The sequence below is a fragment of the Diadema setosum genome, chromosome 4 (genome assembly GCF_964275005.1).
Source record: "Diadema setosum chromosome 4, eeDiaSeto1, whole genome shotgun sequence".
NCBI lineage: Eukaryota > Metazoa > Echinodermata > Echinoidea > Diadematoida > Diadematidae > Diadema > Diadema setosum.
In genome coordinates, this window is record NC_092688.1 from 29,958,767 (window position 1) to 29,981,976 (window position 23,210).

Genomic DNA, 23,210 nt, shown 5'->3' on the forward strand with positions numbered 1-23,210 from the left:
TTTGACTGATACAAAATAATATGAATACAAAGAGAAAGGTCTCACACATAAGTTCTGTTTTCTCTATGTGGCAGTTTAGTTATTTCAAAGAGAAAATAAGACAGGTTTTGGGGTGTGCTTCTTTAAAAAAGTATGACCAGGCAAGGACTTTCAAGGACTTTCATTGTTTTTTTTTTTTGCTATATGACAGACATACTAAGTACTCCTAAATATATATCACAACTACTTTCATCTGAAAAATTGCTAATGACCACAAATGATCACATCTGAGCAATCTTTTGCTGGGTTGACACTCTGTAATTTATGTAACAGAGCGATATATCAGTGGCCCTGCATGCATCCAATTATAACCATGGTGCTATACGTTTGCACACATGATGAAAGTGTAGTACATTTGTATGTGTGTGGTGAATGCTTCACTATTCTTAATACCGAGGATCTCCTGTTTTAGCAGTAGGCCTACATGTAGTAAGCAGCAAAAATGCACAGACAAAAATTGTGCATACAATTAATATAATCATGGAGGGGAACAACAGTTTGTACCTCCATATGATCAATAATTTTGTAAATGCCATTTAGTTATTTCCTTGTTTTCTCTTCAAAGAATTAGCCATGCTGTGGACATTTCGTGGCATGTGTTGTTCTTTTTTTAAGCAAAAAGAGACCAACAAAAATTTCCTTAGCCCAATGGTCCCATTTACAGGATCTGGTGGCTGACTTGAAAAAAAAAAAAAAGAGATATCCTCCATGACTTGATAAATTTCCAGCATCTTGCCTAAAATCACACTGTAAAGTATGTACAAATAGAAAACAATTTCTTAATTTATATGAGTTCATTTATGATATTCTCCTCAGAATTTCAAATTAATCTGGTTACCTTGCTTTCTTATATTCATATTTGGTACAAATTGCCTTCAGTGTGTTGGTAATATATCAAAGGAAGAATGTACAGCTCTTCTCCACATGTCTTCAATTAGGCAATAATCTGCGTGGAAGTAATTCCACTGTGGCTTAATCTAATCATGGTAATTAGATCTTGTGAAACTTGGGTTAGGTCAGATACTCTACAATTAAAAGAAAAAAAAAAGCTTACATGTAACGACACACTTAGGATAAAAACAAAGATATTTCAGAGTTCAAGATATATATATACGAGGCTCAGATCACGGGAGATTTTTCCCTTAAAGTGGACATTAGCTCAAGAACATGACAGAGATAAACAATGGGCAGGAAAGGGAATGAGACCATGAGGCAAAAGAGAAAACGGGGTAAGAAACACCGAGAATAAATGTGCCATGGTAGGATAGATTTAAACAGATTAGAAAGGGCATCAAATTCAAAGCATAGAAGAAAACTGAAAATCTACAAAAATATAAACCTAATTTCTCTGTGTTGGAGAAGATACAGCATATTCAGCCAAACCCTTTTTCTTTTTTTTATACAATATGACCCTTTGGTGATTTGTACTGGCATATTTGAAACAGCAACATATGATCTAAATGCATACCATTACCACAGCAGGAATTCCTCTACGTCTATGATAACAAATTATACCCACAAACCTGTTGATGGGTTACCAATACAGGTTTTTCAATTTACAGATGTAGGTTAACACAGTGAATGTCATAAGAAACACAAAGAAAGCAGAATTGGATATTCTGCGTCCTTTGGCTGCATAACTGTATGGACTCTTTTGCTGACGGTCCAACTCACAAAGTTAAGGCCAACAGATGAAGGACCAGTAGTTTTCCGGAGGGCACACAACTTGGCACAGATTGGACATGTTTTTGGCAGATACTGCAATGCAACACGTGAGCACTGCAAACAGGGCTGGAACAGTCTTGGATGACATAACTGCTGGTGTTATTTGTAGAGACCTAAGCTCCTTGAGAATGATGCACCATCATGACGTGTCGCTGCCTGTGACCGAGAATTTGATACATATTGGATGACAATTGATACAAACACTATCAAACTAAATGCACAATTGCACATATTGCCTAACCTCAGAAAAGAGCCTACCCTAATTGTCTTTAAAACTCCCATCGTTCATCTTTTTGCTGGTGAAAGTTTGACTTCATACAAGTCACCTTGAACACTTGGTAACATGACCAGCATGTTTTCTGCAAGTTTGAACCAATCACTTGTAACACAACAGTGCATTAGTGTAATCAGATTTAACATTTGCTTGAGACACAGAACCTTTCATTTTGTGATATTTTTAAAATTTGGAAGTATTGGAGACAAAAATGATGTGACAGTAAAGGAATGCACTAAGTTTTAATCTTAGCTCACTCCTGGTTTTAGTTGAAATTCAACATATTATTTCCACACCAAAAACAATCTTCACAGGGCTGGCTGCCAAGGTATTACTTTTCAAGCCCATCAAATCAATGTGACTGCAGACTTACTCTGTTGATTTCTCGGTGTCTGTCCCTGCTGACGATTTCTTCAATGATCTCCCCACTTCCTCTCACCAACCTAAAAGACAATAAAGGATATCACATTGGAGTAACAGCTAAATATGGGTTGTGAGCACCAAAAATATGCACACTTGCAATCTTCCTGGTTCGTTGTTTTATTTTAGTGGTAATTGTCAGGATCAGAAAACATTTCATATTGTCCAGCTCCCTTTCAATCATTGCCATCTTGTTCCCAAGCTCCTTCTAGTGTGCTAGCTCTGTGTGTCAGTATTACATGCACTCTACAAAGTACCACTGACTACTTGCAAATACAGAATTATTTGCACTGTGCTTTTAACTGCTTCCCGTGGTTAAATTCCTGGAAACACACAATGCAGCTGTATATTATCATTACTGTACTCATAATATTTCATCAATGCAATTTTAGTTCAATACAGTCCCACTTGTACAGAAAAAAAAAAATCAAGAAATCAAATATGACACCAATTAGCAAGTATCACTCCAATACAAAACAAGGTATGAACAAATTCAGATCACAATCAAATGAACAAATTTTCCCATAAGAGGATATTTCCTTCAAATCCTTCTTTTTTCTTCTTCTTCAACTTCTTCTTTTTTCTTTTTTTTTCTTTTGATTGGCTAATACACTAAAGGTCAAGTGAAGTCATTTCATAATATATAATGAGAACTACATGTAGTTCCACATCCAGCCATGCTAGCACTCCCCCAAGTGATGCAAATATTAAACGCATGAAAAGAAGTATGTAATTATAGGGAATACAACTTTGGTTTCTTTCAGAGTCTACTTGCTTATATATATATATATATATATATATACATATATATATATATATATATATATATATATATATATATATATATATATATATATATATATATATATATATATATGGGCCGTGACGCGAGAAAAGGGCCCTTAGCGCCGCTGCGCGCAAACACCAGAAAACGGCGCGGAAGTCTAACAAAGCAATACGCGCAAAAAATATCAACGAGCTAACTAAGCGGAAATGCATAGACGCATCAAAAAGTGACAGAATTTGGACAAAACATGCTGTTTTGAATGATGTAATTGGAGCATTTAGGAGTGGAATTTCAGACAAAGGTTTGCATATCCAAATACGTCAGAGTTTCTTCTACACTATGGAGGTGAAAACTCATTTTCGGTATAATAATGCCCTAAGGGCCCTTTTCTCGCGTCACGGCCCATATATATATATATATATATATATATATATATATACTCCTAGATGGGTCATTTGGAAGACATTTCCATTTGTTTTATATGCAAATTTATTATTACATGTTCAATGGCAGTTTACGCAATGGAGACACGAAAATTGTCTCCTTAATGACCAGTTGTCTCCCTAATGAAGACACTTCCCCCCAATATGTCTCCCTAAGGTGCCAACTAGGGATATATATATATATATATATATATATATATATATATATACATATATATATATATATATATACATATATATATATATATATATATATATATACATATTATATATATACTTTTTTATGGTTAGCTCTCTAAAGTATTTTTCAGTCTTGCATTAATGTCAGACAGGTGTACCTTTCAACTGAAAGCCAACTGCTGGAAGTTGCCATCACAGGAAATTCACTATGTTGCCCCCAGTGACAATACCAGTACACTAATAGCAAACCCCTAAGTGACTATAGCCACGAGTCAATTTCTTACTTACAGATGCCTTATAGGTAACATACAAAGTCTTCAATTCTATGAGGGGGCATTTTGTGTAATCATATCAAATTAGCTATTTCAGAATTACACCACCTTACCAGCAAATTCTTTAAAAGCCAAACTACAGGAAATATTTAGTTTTATTCTTAATTGCTTTTCAGAGTGCCTTGTACGAGTTCTACTTGTATCAGCATACCTACTATTCTTTCAGAACATACTAATTCTTCATAAAAAGTATGTGATAACAAGTTTAGAAGTTTAGAAGTGCTAGATAAATCCCTTGCAGAAGTCAACTGTGCTTACAGCGACTTAGCATTTCAGTCCTGACTGTCTTTTGAATCACTATCTACTAATGGGTGAAAATTTGTGAAAATTGAAGCTTTTTTTTTAGCCATTTGGATACGACAGTGTCAGGCTGGCTTTATAATCTGAGTCGTCACGTTGTGGATACTCACCTGGGGCTCTATTCCAGATATAGAAAGAGTAACCCTACCAGAACAAGTGTAAAGAACGCATCCACTGAACTATTTTTGTCTATTTTCTATCACACAAATATCAAGAGTCATGCTCAACAACAAAACGCATGTGAAAAAAAAATGTGATTCACAGTAGATGAGGACCAAGTTATTCTGGATAAAAGATATCAGGTGGAATATAACAAATTTCAGGTTGATTTGGAACAAAATGTTCACATATAAATTGCTATTTGGATATCAAATACAAACTCTGTCAATAAACTGTCAACTATCAAAATTTCTCTTCAAGAAACCTTCATTTTTCAGAGTTAGAACACATATTCTACATATTATTTACAGTACTTCAATGCATCAAATTAATCACAAAATTTTCTGTCCTTGTCACAAGCAAATAGACACTTACCTGTTGCGCCCAGTGTCAGGGTCATACACGCGTCTGACTTTGCTCTGCTCCTTCTCATACTGCTCCTTGGTCATTGGAGTCATGTTGCGACGAGACACACCCTCACCCTTGGCTGCCTTACCTGCTATGAAGTAGAACATTTTATGGAGGGCGTTTGTAAAGACATAGTCACATGGCACTGATTTGTCATTGCTGCATTCCGATAAATGACACTTTGGTGCAAAGTAATGTTTAATGTGTGCTAACCGGACTCACAATCTTGTTTAAACAGCACAAATATAAGGACAGAAGTTGGAGGTGCATTCTTTAATCTCTTTCCTATGAACAGTTTTTATGTCATGTCATTTCACTTTCAGAAGTTTGCATTTCTCCAATCAAGCAGTCACAGAGCAGACTTGAAAATCTACCAAAAAGCTGCAATAAAACTTCCTGGCTAAACATTTTCTCATTACTTCAAAGGGTATGTACAGTTCTGGTCGAGGTGAGAATTTTGCTTTTAACGTTTTGCGAGATATTCAGAAAGCACTCTAAGAGATGTCAAAGATTATGCAATTCTAAGGGGTATCAAAAGTTTATTTGATGAAAATCGGTTTTGAAATGGCTGAGATATCCAAAAACAAGGTGAAACAAAGAGATCCTAATAAAGGTGGGGCATGTCGCCTTTTATTATTATCACTTTTTTTGGATATCTCAGCCATTTGAACACCAATTTTCATCAAATAAACGTTGAATCCTTTTTAAAATTACATGCTCTTTCATATTTCATGAGATGTTTCTCACTATCTCACCTAAGAATGTTCAAAACATGAATCCCCACCTCAACCAGTACTGTACAGTCCCTTTAACAAAACCTCAACAAGTTTTGGCACATTAGATATTGGAGGTGAGAAACATCTCATGAAGATTAAAGAAATATGATTTTGGGTGCAATGGAGCACTCTCCTAAAGCGAACTGAACCTACTGTACCTGCGCCAGAGGAGTGCTCGAACACTCATACAGTGTATCGTACCGTACTGGACCAAGCCAAAAGTGGACCACTGCCCAATGTGCTCCAAAAGGGTACTAAAAGCATACTCTGTAGGTTCGCATGTGAAGAATGTGTGTAACATGCACAAATGTCATAATGCAAATAGTTATTATTCTCTTTGTTCAGGACATCTGTAAGTAGTTTAAGCACGCCAGGTGAATGACCCTCTTGCTACAAAATGTGTGACCCCCTCTAAAAAGAACTCATGAGGACAGTAAGCTTTACACTCCAAATTTGACACAGTTCAGTACAGTATGCTTTGGTTCAGTTCGCTTTGGTTTGCTTCAGAGCACTCAAATGCACCCTTTGATAACAAAACAAACGATGTATCAAACTCTTAAACGAACTATTACTGAGCACTCATTCAACTATCTATTCATTCTATTTGTCAGAACAGTCAAATCTGTCAAATGATGATTAAACATTGTTATCAAATGATTCATAAATCAAGAGTTTATCATTACAGTGCACTCCCGTTAAAACAAACACAGTTCTAACAAAATTCCGGTTACAACGAAGTTAAAATTCAGGCTGCAAAATTATCCACTCTATGTGTTCTTATTGTTTATTTGTTCACTTATAACCAAATTTCGACATAACAAAAGAAAACTGCCAGTCCTGAGGACTTCGTTATAATGGGAGTCCACTGTATTCTCACCTTGAGCCATTTCCATGAGTTTCTTCTGAATCCCAGTCAAATTTGCTGGCTTTTTCTCATCTGTCTCTTCTTGATCATTGTCTCTATTCCCTCGACCTGCCTTTTTCTTCTTCTTTTCTTTCTCCTTACCTTTCTTTACTTTTTTCTTACTTTCATCTTTCTTGATCTTTTTCTTTTCCTTTTTGTGCTTTTTTTTCTTCTTTTCTTTGACCACAGTCTTTTCAGTGCTTTTGTCCTCCTGTTTTTTCTTTGGCTTCTTTCGCGGAGTTGAATCTAAAGAAATGTCACTTTCTGAAGCTCCTGACTCAGAAGACCATGAGGATTTCCTCTTCTTAGCTTTCTTCAGCTGATTTTCTTTGGAAGATTCAATTTTTTTGCCCTTCACTTTAGAATTTGATTTGTCCTTTTGCTTATGAGATGATTCAGCATCATTGTGTTTGCTGGATTTATGTTTCTCTCTGTTGTCAGAATCACTCTCACTCACAGATTTCTGCTTGTGCTTTAAGAGTTCTTTTGGCCTCGTTGCATTTGCCCCTTCACTTCTACTCCTTCCACTGGAAGACTTGATAGTCTTCTCAAAGTCAGTCCTGGACACATCCGAATTATGAGTTTTTGAGTTTGATTCATTATGCACAGGCTCATCAGAATACTTTTTGTGCTTTTCAAGGTTATGATTGTTCCTAGAATTAGAATGTCTGCTCAAGGTATCCCTACTACGGCTACGCTCATTTGTGGATTTTGAAGAAGAGTGCTTGTCACGTGAGTCAGAATTTTTTCCACTCTCCACGTGCCTCTGAGATGATGATTCGGTGGACCTACGTGAATCTGAATAAGGCTGTGTATTGCCCCTTTTCCTTTTTTCACTTGATGTGTATGATGATGAGTGTTCTCTGCTTTCTTGCCGTTTCTTTTCAGAGGAACTTTGGTGAGATCTGGGCTCTCTTTCACCTGAATGTTTGCGCGACATATCTCTGCTACTCTGATTTGAAGTACTCGATCTATGCCTATCAACACTGCTTCGCGATCCACTTCGATGGCGATCTTTGCTCCCCCGACTCTCATCCTTTCTGCTTTTTGTTTGCCGGTGCCATTCATCATTGCTTGACACGGAGGTTGACCTTCTACGTGTGGATTCTTTCCTCCTATCATCTCTTTGTAAGTCTCTAGAAGGCCTCTTATTAGGAATCTGCTCACTTGGTGCTTTTTGACGGACAGAGGATGAAGCATACGCCTTTGGCAGCTTGGCACGAGGAGACTCCACTGAAGAATCGCTGTCTTCTGAGGACGGTATCACATACTGCTTGCCCTTTGCGAGACGTGATATTTCCTTTTCCTTTAGTTCAGTCACTGTGTCACTGTCATTCTCAAAAGCTGCATATGCTCTGGGAATTTTTTCCTCCGGTGAAGAAGATCTTTGTGAAGACGAGGAGTCTCTGAATGAATCCTCATCTCCCTCACTTTCACCATCTGTCATCTCATCATTTGAGGCACGTGCATAAGCTTTTGGGAGGCCTGCTTTATTATCATCATTAGATGCAAAATCACTATCAGACTCACTAGAGCTGGAGTAAGTCTTTCTTTTAAAGACAGAGGGGCTCAGCGGTTTCTCTTTCTGCAGTTTGGGCTCTTTCTTTACACTGCTAGAGTTCTGGAGGGAATTATTTCGTGACTTTGGCTGGGATTTCTGCTCTTTCTCTTTATCACGTGAACGAGACCTGGAATGGTCCTCCTCAGAGGAAGCCTTCCTATGTCTCTTCTCCTTGTCCCTTGGCTCCAAATATTTCTCTTCCTGTTTATTTCCACCTTCCTTCTCCTTCCTCCTGTCTCTGTCACTCCTGCTTGATGAGCGATGCTCTCCTGAAGAATGGTGTTGTCGTTCACCACCATCCTTCTCTCTTGACGTCTTCCTCCTAACATATGAAGCTCCGGAGTCTCTGTGGTCTCTGTCTCTTTCCTTCTCCCTGCGGCTGTCCTTGTGGCTGTCCCTCTCCCTGTGGCTGTCCTTGTAGCTCTCCTTCTCCCTGCGGCTGTCCTTCCAGCCCTCCCGCTCTCTCTCTGCTTTCCTATGACTTGTTTTGGGGGACCTGCTCCTTGTCCTGCTTCTATGGCGCCCCATGGTCAATGACTTGTTGAAATAGAAAAGCAGAATACAGTGTAAACAAACTGTGCTTGATTATATCAGCAATTTGACAAGTTAGTTTTGATTTTTGTGTTGTTAAATTGTAATGATTCTTTACTGCATTCGAAAAGTGTATGTACAAACATGGATCTTAAATGTAAGAAATTATCAACTACAAAAAAAGCAAATAAACAGTTATCAGATTGAAGAACTTGACTAAAATGAGACCATAAATGAATACGTTTAGCAAAAATTAGACAATAAAGCAATGAAAATAAGCCAGTTTGATATTACATTCTGCCCATAAGCAAATACAGGTCAAATGAGAAAAACGACACAATGAGACACAGAGCTGTAATGAGCAATGTCAGAGACAGCACCTGAAAGATTTCTTAATGCTGCAGTGGAAAAAAAAATTACCAACATTCAATGGAGCTTCTTAGAATAAAAGCAAGGATTATGCAGGTGGTGTCATATCTAGATTTGTTTTGTTTCCATTGTTTATAATTCAGGGTCACTTGAAACGTTGATACAAAGTAACTGCATATTGGTATACATGCATTACAAGTTGCATATCTTTGGGCACGTGATTGCATTGATGTAAAAAGTGTTATTCTTTTCAAGTGAGAAAGTCTTCCACACGAGAGCTTTGTACAAGCACTTCATTTTCCTAATTTTTTCCTCAAATATCATCTACTGGTACGCAAAGCAAAAGGCTTTACATGTTTATGTTGGGAACTCAACTCAAGTTGCATATCTTTGGGCACGTGATTGCATTGATGTAAAAAGTGTTATTCTTTTCAAGTGAGAAAGTCTTCCACACGAGAGGTTTGTACAAGCACTTCATTTTCCTAATTTTTTCTTCAAATATCATCTACTGGTACCCAAAGCAAAAGGCTTTATATGTTGGGAACTCAACTCTATCAGGCACTTTAAATCACATTTTGGGTAATTTTGTTGTACAACCATACAAGGCTAAGTTTTCTATTACCAGAAGAATGTCACTACAAATCCATAAGATTTTTCTGAGAGGAGTGATAAGTTTTTACCATTGGTACCAAGTCTTGGATCAAAGAAATACTGGGAGATTTCAAGTATGTACATTGTAGGCCCTACAGTACCAAAAAAACAGATGAGGAGGATGCAGAATTAAATCACCATCACGATCATGACTGTAACCCACAGATTTTGTTGAGAGATATCACTGCACTGTTGAATGTATGACAGAAGATGATCTATGGTTTTAGAATACTGATTCTTAACTTACATCCTTTCTTAACAAGTTTATTACATCCTTAGGTGCAACACTTTTACTACAACCTTGTATAATTGAGAACATCAACCACAAAGAAAATCTTACCTAAAATCTTACCTATAAATTAAAGACTAGTTAAAGACTAGCATTAAAGAGTACAAGTACCAATTTCACAATGCTTTGAACATACAAGTATGATGTATATTAGATAGAGGTACCTGCACCTCGCCAGGGGCCCTAACAGTAACACTGCCACCATGCATAAATGACGACTGTACGTACACTCACTATGCTCATGTGCTTTGTCTATTGGGGCATGGGATGGTGAGGTGCGGGCCCTTTTTTTAGTGCACGACTAAAACAAATGACATTGACTGCATTTCACATTGATAACTACAAAATTTCGCATTAATCTCTGAACTTGTAATTCCACTATAAACTTGAGCATTTTTTCATGATGTGAGTAGGGTCTAGACTAGAATATCATAAAATTTCAGTGATGTAAAATTAATGACTACTGCACTGATGACATTTTGTACAAAATATTAACCCCCTGAGGATGGGCTGATTTTGCTATTTATAACACACATTTCCCATAGACACCTGCCCGAGTATGTACTTGGGACTAGTCCTCAATGGGTTGAAAAAAAAAAAATAAATAAAAAAAAAATTCAGGGCTAGTGTACAATTCGAACCTCCTTGTCAACTGATCTCCAAACATACACAAACTCAAACCCTCCTGGCGCACTGCATGCGTGCACTTCTACGCTCTTTGGTAAAGACTATAACATTGTCTATTAAAGTGTTAAGCGTGCCAGATTAGAAGTCAGAAGTGGGGCCTGTTTCACAATGAAGCCTAGTTGATCTTAAAATCTAAGATTGGCTAAAAATTAATGCTGTGTGTCTTCAATGTTGCTCAACTTTCGGAAAAATCGTAAAATAGGCCCCACCACAGTGCGCGTGCACCCGTGCGTTAGCAAGCAAGGGTAGGTCGGTTAGCTAGGGTTAGGGTTAGGGTTTAGGGTTAGATAGGGTCGTATTTATGGTTAAATTGGCCGTTAGGGGACATCTCCGAGAAGAAAGAGAGGACGAAAGATGCTATGCTGTGGAAATCGGCCCCACCGCTGTATCAATTTCGCGTAAACGCCGTTTGGTGGGGCCGCATTCACGAGTATTTACATACTGTCACTGTGGAAGGAAGCCCCACCTCTGTGCTTACCTACCGATGAACGCCACACGGTGGGGCTGAATTTACGAGTATAAATAGGCGAGCCGCCGTAATTATTAGTACGGACACGCAGTGGTGGGGCCTATTTCACGAGTATGCCCAACTTTCTGATCAGAATGAAGATTTTGGAGACTTTTTTCATGTAATTTAGCCATTGATAATACAAGATACGTACCGGTAAACGTTAATAATTTGATTTTGAAGAGGGTGGTGATTAGGCGAATAAAATTGAACAGGGAAACCAGTGGCATACGCACCATAATTTGTGGTCAATCTTAAAATCAAGTGGTAATAAATGTTAAGTTCGACTTAAATTCATCGTGAAACATCCCCCTGCCCTCCCCCTGATGAGCTGAATTGCAGAACTGGCTGGGTAAGTCTGTTTGTGGCTGTTTGTATAGTTATTATATTGTTACTCCATCTCTTCACCAACCTCCTTGCCTAGACTACCGTTATTAGAATGTGTTTCTGTTTAATACAGAGACAGGGTGTACGCACTGTAGCACAACTCATGAACTAGGATAGCGCGATTAGCGGTACACGGGAAAACGATAGATATCAAATACCTACGTTGTACTTGTACTGAAAGTGAGTAAGTGCACTCACCAATAACGGCAAAACGCACAGTTCACATCCAAAACAGAGTCATTTTTCTTTGGCAGAAATTCAGGTAGTATCTCGGCCGCTCGGTTCTCGCTAGGCCAGAAGATGTAGAAATGCACAATGTGTGGTGGTGGATGCGCCAGTGGAGTTCAGTTAGTGGGTACCGCGGCGCGGCCGGATCAGTGTGTCGATATGATTGTGGATCGGCTCGTTGTCAACACTAGAGGGCAGTACATCAGTAAACTTTGAAATTAAAAAAGTACCCACAGAACTCTACGAACACTAGAGTTCTGCGGTTGTAAAATGTATAGTACCTTCCGGATCGGAGATCGCGGATACTGCGCCTGACTTCGCCGCCGCCGCCCGCCAAGCAACTCCAGCTGTCAGCAATGGCAATGCCCTAGCTGCAATGTTAGGTAGGTGACTGAAAGGGTTACATTCACTTTCGATGACATGTGCCGAGAAATTTATGCGACTAAATAGTTTCTAGTCTAGATTCTAGATCTAAAATGTTATAGTTCGGGAATGTGTGACAATGCGAAACATATTTGTGACACGATTGAGGAGCCATGCCCATGCATGGCATGTACTGTTACGTTGTCCCGTACGTAATATTCCGTGTTAGTGACTTTCTGAAGGATATCGTTAAATTAATTTTATACCCCTACCTAGCCCGACCAGACACTGTTACGCTATACTAATACAGTGTACTACAGCGGCTCGTCTGTTATACTTGTGAATTCAGCCCCACACCGTGTGGCGTTCATCGGTAGATGAGCACGGCGGTGGGACTTTCTTCCACAGTATACAGCTGGTATAATACCCGTGAATGCGGCCCCACCAAACGGCATTTATGCGAGATTGATACAGCAGTGGGGCCGATTTTCACAGCATAACATCTTTCGTCCTCCCTTTCTCCCATTTTTTCTTTGGTCTTCAACTTTTTATTCTCGGAAGGACTTCCTAAAGACCCTTGACTAATTTGATGGCCAATATTTGATAACCATAAATACAACCCTACAGTACCTAACCCTAAACCCTAACCCTAAACCTAACCTTGCTTGCTGACGCACAGGTGCACATGCACTGCGGTAGGGCCTATTTCACAATTTTGCCAACACTTCTCATCCTCAGCGTTGTCAGGTGAGTAAAAAGTACTTTTGATCAGACTTTTTCTGTTTTTTTTCTCTCTCTCTTTTTTTTTTTTTTTTTTTTTTTTGCTTTGCTTTGCTTTTGCAGCAACTGTGTGTACATGACAGGTGAAAATTGGGTTGGGAGAAAAATACACTGCAAGATCCTCCTCCCCTTTGACCACTGTTGACTATCTCGATAACTTCAAGATTATCACTCTTCAGCTCTTGTCATCTGAATGCATCTGGTAGTGGTATTGAAGCTACCTGCTGAGGGTGTTGTGCAACCATGGTGCATAACAAGTAAACAAACATGCATTTTCCATGATTACTGTAGATTTGAGCTGCCACACAAGTGACTGGTCCTTCAACTTTTGGATGGTTTACTAGTAATACACCGATATCATTGAATACCTGATCGTTGGCTTTTCCCAAAGGGTTTACCAACCTTTACCTGTTGTTAGTTCCTTTATCAATTTTATTTAGAAAATATTGGCAAACTGTAGCTTATTACTATATGATAGTGACCTGTAAGTGTTGACCACTACTGATGAGTGCAGTGTGGGCATGCTGGTAGTGCCATTATATAGTAGTGCATGTAGTAGTGGTGTAGACACAGGCACAAAAACCCAATTAAGGTAAGTCACAACACAAGTGCAGTGAAGGAAACAATGATTTTGATCTTGTGATGACCTTGTCATTTCTATCCCTGTATCGCTCAGATTCTCAGGGAGAATTCATAGCCATTCACCCGGTTCAAGACAATCAATGTGCATGACCAGAACAGCACTTCAACCATGGTTCGCCTAAAAAACAGGTCAGTCTATCAGTACGTTATATTTAACCCAAAATTGATTCACAGTCATGATGTAGTTCTACTTCAAATTGCCTTTTTTTTTAAAAAAAAAAGATGCACAAATTATTTTCTTCCACTTAAAAAGCTTATAAATGAACTTGAGGCCATCAAATCATAACTTTACTTTACAGAAAATCTGACTTTAAAACAAAATATCAATATCTGACTGAGAAAATGGGGAGGGGGAAGGGTTGGCTAGTTTGAGATGTATGTGGTGAGGTATATGCAGTTGCACTGGCCTTGAGCAATGACTCCAAAAAGTCTGGTCTAGCTGACATTGCTTTAAAAGCTTCACTCTAGTCCAAAGTTCAGAGTGCATCTGATGGGGTTCATGGAATCAGGTTTGCTAGATATTGAAAGTTTCATATTTGGCAAGCATTATTTCTATTCGAAGCACAACCCTCATTTCAATTTTGGTTAAGCTAGACAAGACTTTTGACAGGAAGGAGATTTTATCTTTGTAATGAATCAGAATGATCTTACCTGTTTACTTGGTATCCCTGTTCAGTAGCCAGGTTGTGGACAAAATTTGAATTGTGAATAACTGAAGCCTATGCAATCAACACTTTAGGTCTTTCAGAATGATGAATTTCACAGAATGTTTTCTATTGTTTTGCAGCCCATCACATCTGTCTCATTCTCATATTCATACTGTTGAGCATGAATCTCTATTTCATTGAATTAATCTCTTTAATGGCAAAAAAATACCTCTGTATACATTTCTTTTTACTCATGTAATCATGATTAACAGATATGTTCTGTGTGCACTGATACATGATGACAGCAAGCCCATTCCCAAGTCAGGCATTACAACCTTCGCTGCTCAGCGGGCAATCCAAGATGCTGTTCATCAAATTCACGGGGATTATGGTCATGGAGCAATCACAGCAGGTTTTACTGGTAGGAAATTTGTTATTCTGTTTGGTTGTGTGCATTACAATATTTTACAGTCAAGTCTCAAACAATTTTGTGTGATCAGTATGTATTACAATTACAGCATGGCTCTGCAAACAACTTTACTAGGGGAAATATGGACAAGTTTTCCTTTGCTCAGTGATCAGTACATCAGTGGAATGATCTACCAAGCTCTGTAATTAATTCTAACTCGGTCAAGAAATTCCAAGATTTCCTTAAAGCCATTTCACAATGGCCTCTGAAGAGGACCATGTTCCCCTCCATGAAAGCAGGCAGGTCAAGGTCATCTTGACAGGCAGCATAGCCATTTGAAAGAACAAGTACTAAATGTTTGCACATCAAGACATTTCACATATATCTGTGCTGGTGTGCTGGGGGAGGGCTGTAAATGATGATTTGAAATGACTTCAGTGGCATGTTTTAGAGATCTTGGGCTTGTGTCATGAAAATGTTACATTGTTGCAAGGTTTGAGATTTGTAGGTACCACAGTGCAACATCCTCTGATCTTACTTCCAATCCCATTGTAATTGGCTCCCTTCAGCCATTATCATGGTGCCTACATACATGTTGTATCATGTATTTACTGTTGTCTAGTAAAATACATAGGGCTTCAGACCGACACAGTCCTGATCAAGATTCGTCACCGTGCAGTAAAGTACCTGACCTCTGCTCTTCCGTTTGTCAAGGCCATCGGCAACTCGCCTTGCTTCCTCCAGACATTGCACACTGCAGGTAAAAGCAGTTATTTGCCTTTTTGTACCAGAATCACATTGATAAAATGTGGCCTATTTTAACTTTTTAGAACTATTTTCTTCTGGTAGAAAATTCTTATAACTTCGTAAAATACATTGCCTTAGTGGAAGTGGCAAATTCAGAAAACGAATAACACTCTATCAATCTAAGCTTTTACAGAATATAAGATCATGCCTCTTCTTCAGATAAAGCACAGAGACAGAGAGAGAAAAACACACAGAAATTTTGTGTCACAAATAAACAATGATTCATTTGCATTCAAGTGTGTAGAGGTAGAAAGGAAATGAGAATCATGTCTCTTTGATATTTTTAAGTGTATGAAATGTGATCCAGAATAAAAAACAAAATTTTGTTTGCTATTTTTATGCCTAAGAAGTCAAAGCCATGAAGTGTTGCTGGAGGCATTGTGTTTTTGGGTTGTCCGTCCGTCCTTCCATCCGTCCGTAATCAATTTTGTTGACAATGTATTAAAACTTAAAAACCTTTTGATGTATCCTAATGAAACTTGGCATATGTATGTATGAGTGGATGAAGTTGTGCCTATCAACTTTTGGGTGCACATACTCAAGGTTAAAGGTCAAGGTCAAAATCTTAAAATGTCACTTTTTCCCCAAATCTATGCAATGCCTGTAGGTTGTTTTTTATTTTGTTTTATTTTTTAACTTAGTTTATACATATATAACCAGATAAAGGTTCTCTAGGGAGAGTTTTGGGCCATGGGGTCAAAGGTCAAAATGAAATGCTAACTATACCTCGGAAATAGCTCAAGGTGTAAATCATGAAATTTTGTACATATGCATGTACTGCACGTCAATGACTTTCTTGGGAATGTTTGGGTCATGGGGTAAAAGTTCAAGGGTCAAAGGTTGGGTTAAAGTGCTAAAATTCTGTTATTTAGTGCTGAAATTACACTTTTTCTTCATACTTTGGAGATTACTAAATGCATTAAACTTAATCAAACTAGATATATAGATACATTACTGCACAATGATTCTGTAGGGGCAGATTTGGCCATGGAGTCAAAGGTCAAGTGAAAATGCTCAAATTTCCAAATACTTGCTCTCTTAAAGGGGAAGTCCAGGCGATATTCATCATTTGACATCATGTGGTACATGAATCGACAGCTCCATGTTTTGATTTGTGGAATTTATTGTGGTCCTTGAGCAGAGAAACTAACACCCTGATAAACTAAAAACAAATCAACTAATTAAACGAGATTTAAATGAAATTTAAGATTGAAGTTTAGTAGGTCTTCTGCAGAGTTTCCGGGCTGGAAACCGCTGCTGGCAGTAGTCTCTGTCCGATGGGCGCCGCCAGTTTAAATCCCAGTCAGGCCTGTGCTGGCTGTCCAGACACAGGATAGCAATGGTCAGGACGGGAAGCTTGCCCGGCTCTCAGACCGAGATGGTGGGTATTGAGCAGCCCCTACAGCGTTGACATAAATTGTCTCCGAAGAGAAGCAATGAAGAGCTGAACTGAGTAGAATCAGCAGAACAAAACGGCTTGCACACTGCACTGAGCTCAGGCCTAATCATTTCTCATCTTTTGGAATTGAGCTCAGAGTTGGCAGCTCCGAGGATAGCTACTCCATCTAGTAGCATTTTGGCGATCAACTGCCGGTCTTCCCCGGCATCAGTGGCTTTGAGCAGTGCATTTAGAGCCCTAGTGATTGGAACGGCCGCACGGAGAAAAAGCTGCTGAATTTTCTGCAGTCTACTATCAACAGCTTTAGTCATGGACTTCAATGCTGCCCAGATTTGAGGATTGACTCTGGTGTGATTAAGGCTGTCACAGTTTCCCGGTCTGGAATAAGCCTCCATATTTTCTTTCAATGTGTTTTCATTGAGTTTTCTGCGAATCAATCTGTTCACTATGTAGGCTAGTTTCTAGCCTAGCAGCGTTGGGTCACCCTCTGGGTCTGCGTCGAGATCATCGCCAGCAGTGCTTGGGGCACAATGGGTACCAGCTGTAGGCATCTGAGAGAAAACCGTGGACTGCAAATTAGCTACTGCGTCTGCCAATGCAGAGACGGCTGGAATCTCGGTTGAGCATGGCTGGGTCTGCTCGGTCCTCTCTGCTGGGGCACATGGTTGCGCATTCGGGGGCCATTGTATGTCCCCCTGGGCACACGACAGTGCATTTGGGGGTTACTGTGATTCCTCCCGGGCACCAGCCGGTACATTCGGGGGGCAGCTGCGAAATGGTGCATGGAGCTAGAGAGGTCTTCTTGGCCCTCGGGGGAGCTGAGCTAGGTGTAGAAGCCCCTGCCTTCCTCTTCACCGGCGGCTCGCTGGCAGCAAATGTTTCCCCGTCTTGGTCTTGAACTCGTAGTAAAGCCACCAGCTCCTTCTCTAGGTTGGAAGATATCTTGTTGGGTTCCATTCGGCACACAGCTGTACACTGATTATTGCCTGCTTTAGCCGGCCCTCTATACACAGGAAGGGGCTTCTCTCATTTGCATATCAAAAGAAACTTTTTGTTCCTCAAATATGTGGGTTCTAGATGGTCCACACCTGTGTGTCCATACCTGATTCTGATTCATTAGGCTGTATACAAAGTAGAATTACACTGAACAAGAATGATGACATTACAATACCACTTGATTAACGAGGTCACCTGTGAAGAATCTGTGCACGCTTTCTAAATTTGTTCTGCTTCCTTGAGCCCCCACTCAAGCATTGTTATGGTGAAGCTACTATGTTATCATCCATATTCATTGTGATTTGTTATAAATCTTGAAAACATTCATATTCCTTATCCAAATCACTATAAATTCTGAAAGTCTGTACCTCATATAACCAATGTGTAGTTGTTCAAATGAATAAGTCTGAAAGTCACCCGGAGTTCTCCTTTAAACAGTTTTGCCATTCATCCAAATGAAACCAGTGGCCCGTTGCATAAAAGTTACAATTATGGTAACTTTGCCATCCAGTGGTAACTGCCATGGCAACAATACTCAACAGAAAAACATCTCGACGGAAGAATTTGTTGAATTTGAATAATACTCAACAGCCAATCAAAATCAAGAATTCCATGGTAGTTACGGTTACCATTGGATGGCAAAGTTACCATAATTGTAACTTCTATGCAACGGGCCCCTGGTTTAAGGAAAGTAAATACTCAACACTTTTGTGACAAACATGTAATTCAGTTTTTTACCAATTACTGTAAAAGTGAATATTTTCGCAAGAGTAATTTTTTGCCCCTGGCTGGGTAAGTTGAATTTTGCGTGCTTTTAATTCCACAGAATCAGGAAATTTGTTACTGGGACATATGGCATGCAAACTTATTCGAGATTTTATTTTTGTGCTAGCTTCTAGTTGCACAAAATCCACGAAAATTTCCACTTCACAAAAATTTACAGCATGTGAAACTGGCGTCTAACATTGTGAAGACATACTCCAGACATATTTAGAGAACCATTTGATATAGCGGAGGCATATCAGTCACCATAGCTATATTTCTAGTTGGTTGCAGTGAAGTAAGTCTCCTTTGTGTTCTGTGAATTTGATTTTAGATCATTTTTGTGGTACATGAAAAGAATCTAAGATCAGTGAAGAAAGTGATTGTCCTGATTGCCAAGGAAGTCTTATACATCAAATACATCTTTTGCAATCTAGTGCCTATTTTCAAATACGACAATCAAGTTGGTCAATCTGTTATATCCTAAGTAGCCCATTAGGCCAGGAACCTTGTTCTCCACAGTGCTTTGCAAATACAGTCAGTTGTGGCAGTGCAATACATGAATGAAAAAGCCAAACATGTTATGTTAAGAGAAGTATGGAAGTGATGTCTTTTGTCAAATGTGTAAATTGTGTTTGCCAGGCACCATCCGAGCTTGCCAAAAGTTTTTGGTGAGGTACAGTAGGAGACAGCTGGCCATTCTCTTCAAGGACAGCAAGACCAAAGGTTTGTACTGGCTGAAGGGGGAGCTTTGAATAATTTTAGTGGCTACCTTTATTGGTGGTATAAGAAATATATCTTTAAAGGGAAGATAAACCCCAAGAGCAATGTGGATTGAGTGAAAGCAGCAACATTAGTAGAACACATCAGTGAAAGTTTGAAGAAAATCTGACAATCGATGCAAAAGTTATGAATTTTTAAAGTTTTGGTGTTGGAACCGCTGGATGAGGAGACTACTAGAGGTTATGACGTATGAGTGGACAAGAATACCAAGAAAATATAAAGAAAATACTATAAAAATCCATTTTTCATGAAAATTACAAATTCCATCAACTTGATATTGACATATGTTAAGGGTAGCAATTATTCCCCCTGCTTTCTGAAAGCGGTTGGTCCATTGCTCTTTCATAATTCTAGAAAAGTGAATTTTTGTCGAATTTCCTTTATATTTTCTTTGTATTGTTGTCCACTCATACGTCATATCCTCTAGTAGTCTCCTCATCCAGCGGTTCCAACACCAAAACTTTAAAAATTCATAACTTTTGCATCGACTGTCCGATTTTCCTCAAACTTTCACTGATGTGTTCTGCTAATGTTGCTGCTTTCACTCAATCCACATTGCTCTTTGGGTTTACCTTCCCTTTAACAGAGTTATGAAGAAAGTGTGCCTATCAAGCTTATAGCTTTATTTGCACAGAAAAAAAAAGAAGAAATATGTACATGATATCACACTCACCTAACTTTCATAGTTCTATTTAGGTGCAGGTGAATTTTATTTTAAGTGAATACCAACATGCAGTTGGTCCACTCAGGGAGATGTTAAAGAAGGAGTGGCAACTCTTAGTAATCCATGCATGTTTGAGTTCTAAAGCATTAAATGGGATGTCTACACTTTAAAGCTGTGGTTAGTGCTGATTTATCTTCAGACGAAATTTGGAGACAAAGGAAAATTTTCACATTTCATTATATTGCAACTTGTGTTTCAGCATAAAATTTTGAATTGAGTACTAAAATATGTTTGGAACAGTCTAGGAAAAGATTGAAAGGTATACACATGTATTTCTCTTCTCTTCATTATGCGGCAGTTTAACTGAAAATTAGGTCCTCTTAAATACTTTTTCCATAATGCACACACTTGGTTTCCTATCAGTATCTTTTAATCTGACATATTTGATAATTCCACTCTTTTATTTTATTTTCTTTGTTTTCTTAAAATGTCCTCCTCCACAGAGGAGAAAAATGCAGTGTTGGATGCAATCCAGAGCTGTGCTGCCAAGGAGAAGGCAGGGCAAACATCCTGGGAGGATTCAGACCGGGAGGAGGAGGAGAGTGACAGCGAAGATGAGGACACCTGAGTACCATCACTGTCAAGGAAAGCTGTGTGACTGACTAGAGCCATGTGGACTAGAGCTTGGTACAGATCCAGCATCAGAAGCAAACTCTGGTTGAGATGTGAGTGGCTCAGTCATGACCAAGATGAACCATCGTCATAGGCTCTGGGCCCCATTTCATAAAGATGTTAGGATAGCAACTCTTGCTGGAATGACAACTTCCAATAGCAACAGCCAATCAGGAAGCTGGACTCTTGTCGCTACCTTGACAATTGCCATTCCAGCAATAGTTGCTTGCTATCATAGCAACTTTTTATGAAATGGGGCCCTGGAATTCCGATGTGAAAGAGGCTGATTAAAACACAGGACATTGTGCTCAGCTATGACTAGTCCCTTAAGTCTGTCTAGTATGGAGAATAATGAAGCAATTGCTGTTACGTTCAAAGTATGTATTACCAAAATAAGATGGCTGATAGTGTCCTGTTGAGGACGAGTCCTAAGTATACTCGGGCAAGTGTTTATGGGGAAATGCATGTTTTAGCAAAATCAGTCCATCCTCAACGGGTTCAAACAAGTAAGTAGCCAAACAGTATGAAATACACATAAAGGTGAACTATACTTGGAAGCAAAAGGAGAATCAAAAGAGCTATGTATGTATAAGGCTCCTCGTTAGTGATCATTTAGCCAAATATCTTCTCAGATATCTTAAGCTGCAACCATGTGTGTTGTGATTTCTGTACCACTGGAGCCTGTTGGTAGACTAGAATAAAATATACTTGGTATATACTTCAAACACAATTGGAGCCCTACTAACCTTTCGTTTACTCGTATGAGTTATTGTGAAATTTAGTGGAATCTGTCAATTCAGAGAAATTAGTCAATCAGTTGCAATAAAATCAACTTGACACAAGAATGATTAATTTGAATTGTAAGTTCTAGATCAGAATGTGTCAGCATATACAGCTTCAAACTGCTGTTCCAACTTTACTGCTGCAAAAGCTGTTATTTTCGGGTGTAGTTGAGGAGGTAAATTTTGTTCTGTGAGTATAAACATCCTGAATCAATTTGTGTGCTTTTTGTTTTTGTTTTTATTATTATTTTTTTTTGTGGGGGAGGGGGGGGGGGGGGAGGACATTCCTCTTGTTTCCAGTGACAATCTTTCCATGAATTCCTACCATCCATACAAAAGTGAAATCTTGGTCAGAGAATCATGTTACTCTGTACACTGATGTGTGCCTTATTTGGTCACTCTGAATGCACCCTATGTTGAATCCTTGAAACATGTAATAGGAAGTTTAGCAATCCCCCATTTGTTCAAGCAAGTAAGAAAACACCTGGTAACCAGTTTTACTGATAAAATCCTCAAAAATAATGTGTCAAAAACATAACGAATGTTCAGCTGCTGTTGGCTGAACAAAATTATCACATATAAAAACCCTTTGCCTAGTTTCTCAACTGGCTGGGAGTGAGAAACTGTGATTTAAAGCGAAGCAACCAAAGGGCGTGGGAGTTGGGGGGGGGGGGGGGTAGAGCGGATCTCCCCCCCCCCCCCCCCCTTCCCCTTTGAGCTTTTTCATTCTGGGATTAGAAATTGTGCAATTTGGTGCACACTTAGCAGTTTTACTCTCATAATTCTCATCTATTCATTATATAAAATGGTCCTGCAAGACATAATTTTGAGCCTTTGGGCCAAATTTTGGTCAAGGGCAAATGATAGAGTATAGAATGTTTGACTGACATGATGACTGTGTAGATGAGGGAATTTTTAGACTTCTTAGGATTATTTATTTAGACATAAAAATAGCTGTAAGATATGGCCATGTAGTCTAGGTATCCTCTAGCTGGCAAAAAATGAGGAAAAAGTCTACCTTACTCAGTTCAGCATAAGCAGGCTTCTCATCCAATGTTTATTATTGATCTATAGGGGAAGAACATTCCTCTTGTTTTCAGTGACAAGCTTTCCATGAATTCTACCATCCATACAGGAGTGAAATCTTGGTCAGAGAAGGATCAGTGAATTTGTTGATGTTACTCTACTGTATACTGCATGCTTCAGGCTTAAAACTTTTAAAATGCACCTCTCCACTTTGAGTGGTATGACATCTTCCTCATGTTTGTGTACATTTAGGATGTACAATATATTCACCATTTTTTTTTCCAACCAAGTTTAACTCTATAAAGCCAAAGCTATTTTGACCCCTTCAAGGCCCAAGGGGAGGGGGGGGGGGGCACATTGTGCCCCCTTTAACTTCTTTATTATATAATGTATCAGCATCATATTTGGCATATGGGTAGAGCAACTCATACTCTACATGTCGCAACATTTTAAATTTCTAAAGGTCACCCATTGAGGGCACTATTTACCAAAATATAAAGAAATACATATAGTAGGAAAT

The 23,210-nt window shown here is 38.9% G+C and overlaps 2 protein-coding genes across 4 annotated transcripts; one reads left to right on the forward strand and one right to left on the reverse strand.

Annotated features, from left to right (window-relative positions):
• Nucleotides 1–421: 421 nt before the first annotated feature.
• Nucleotides 422–12,060, reverse strand: LOC140227998 (uncharacterized). 2 transcript variants are annotated; one of them, XM_072308392.1, is made up of 5 exons: nucleotides 11,929–12,060; nucleotides 6,721–8,845; nucleotides 5,035–5,155; nucleotides 2,412–2,481; nucleotides 422–1,920 (listed from the first exon to the last, which is right to left on the reverse strand). In XM_072308392.1, exons 2-5 carry the CDS (start codon nucleotides 8,834–8,836, stop codon nucleotides 1,864–1,866), a joined length of 2,364 nt encoding a protein of 787 aa, XP_072164493.1. In that variant the 5' UTR covers nucleotides 8,837–8,845; nucleotides 11,929–12,060; the 3' UTR covers nucleotides 422–1,863. The 2 variants fall into 2 exon arrangements, with proteins under 2 accessions (XP_072164493.1, XP_072164492.1); XM_072308391.1 differs by having other exon boundaries at nucleotides 427–1,920; nucleotides 5,035–5,158.
• A 222-nt stretch (nucleotides 12,061–12,282) lies between these two features.
• Nucleotides 12,283–21,853, forward strand: LOC140227999 (ribonuclease P/MRP protein subunit POP5-like). 2 transcript variants are annotated; one of them, XM_072308395.1, is made up of 6 exons: nucleotides 12,283–12,341; nucleotides 13,778–13,872; nucleotides 14,663–14,811; nucleotides 15,422–15,559; nucleotides 19,406–19,489; nucleotides 20,714–21,853. In XM_072308395.1, exons 2-6 carry the CDS (start codon nucleotides 13,853–13,855, stop codon nucleotides 20,836–20,838), a joined length of 516 nt encoding a protein of 171 aa, XP_072164496.1. In that variant the 5' UTR covers nucleotides 12,283–12,341; nucleotides 13,778–13,852; the 3' UTR covers nucleotides 20,839–21,853. The 2 variants fall into 2 exon arrangements, with proteins under 2 accessions (XP_072164496.1, XP_072164495.1); XM_072308394.1 differs by lacking the exon at nucleotides 12,283–12,341 and having other exon boundaries at nucleotides 13,681–13,872.
• The last annotated feature ends 1,357 nt before the right edge of the window (nucleotides 21,854–23,210 follow it).

Excerpts from the sequence above, each read along its gene's own strand:
- LOC140227998 (XM_072308391.1), bottom strand. The coding sequence starts at position 8,836 with ATGGGGCGCCATAGAAGCAGGACAAGGAGCAGGTCCCCCAAAACAAGT. Across the intron at positions 5,159-6,720 it reads ACTCATGGAAATGGCTCAAG|CAGGTAAGGCAGCCAAGGGT; the intron begins GTGAGAATACAG and ends TCTACTTCATAG. Across the intron at positions 2,482-5,034 it reads CCTGACACTGGGCGCAACAG|GTTGGTGAGAGGAAGTGGGG; the intron begins GTAAGTGTCTAT and ends ATTGTCTTTTAG.
- LOC140227999 (XM_072308395.1), top strand. The coding sequence starts at position 13,853 with ATGGTTCGCCTAAAAAACAG. Across the intron at positions 13,873-14,662 it reads ATGGTTCGCCTAAAAAACAG|ATATGTTCTGTGTGCACTGA; the intron begins GTCAGTCTATCA and ends CATGATTAACAG. Across the intron at positions 19,490-20,713 it reads CAAGGACAGCAAGACCAAAG|AGGAGAAAAATGCAGTGTTG; the intron begins GTTTGTACTGGC and ends CCTCCTCCACAG.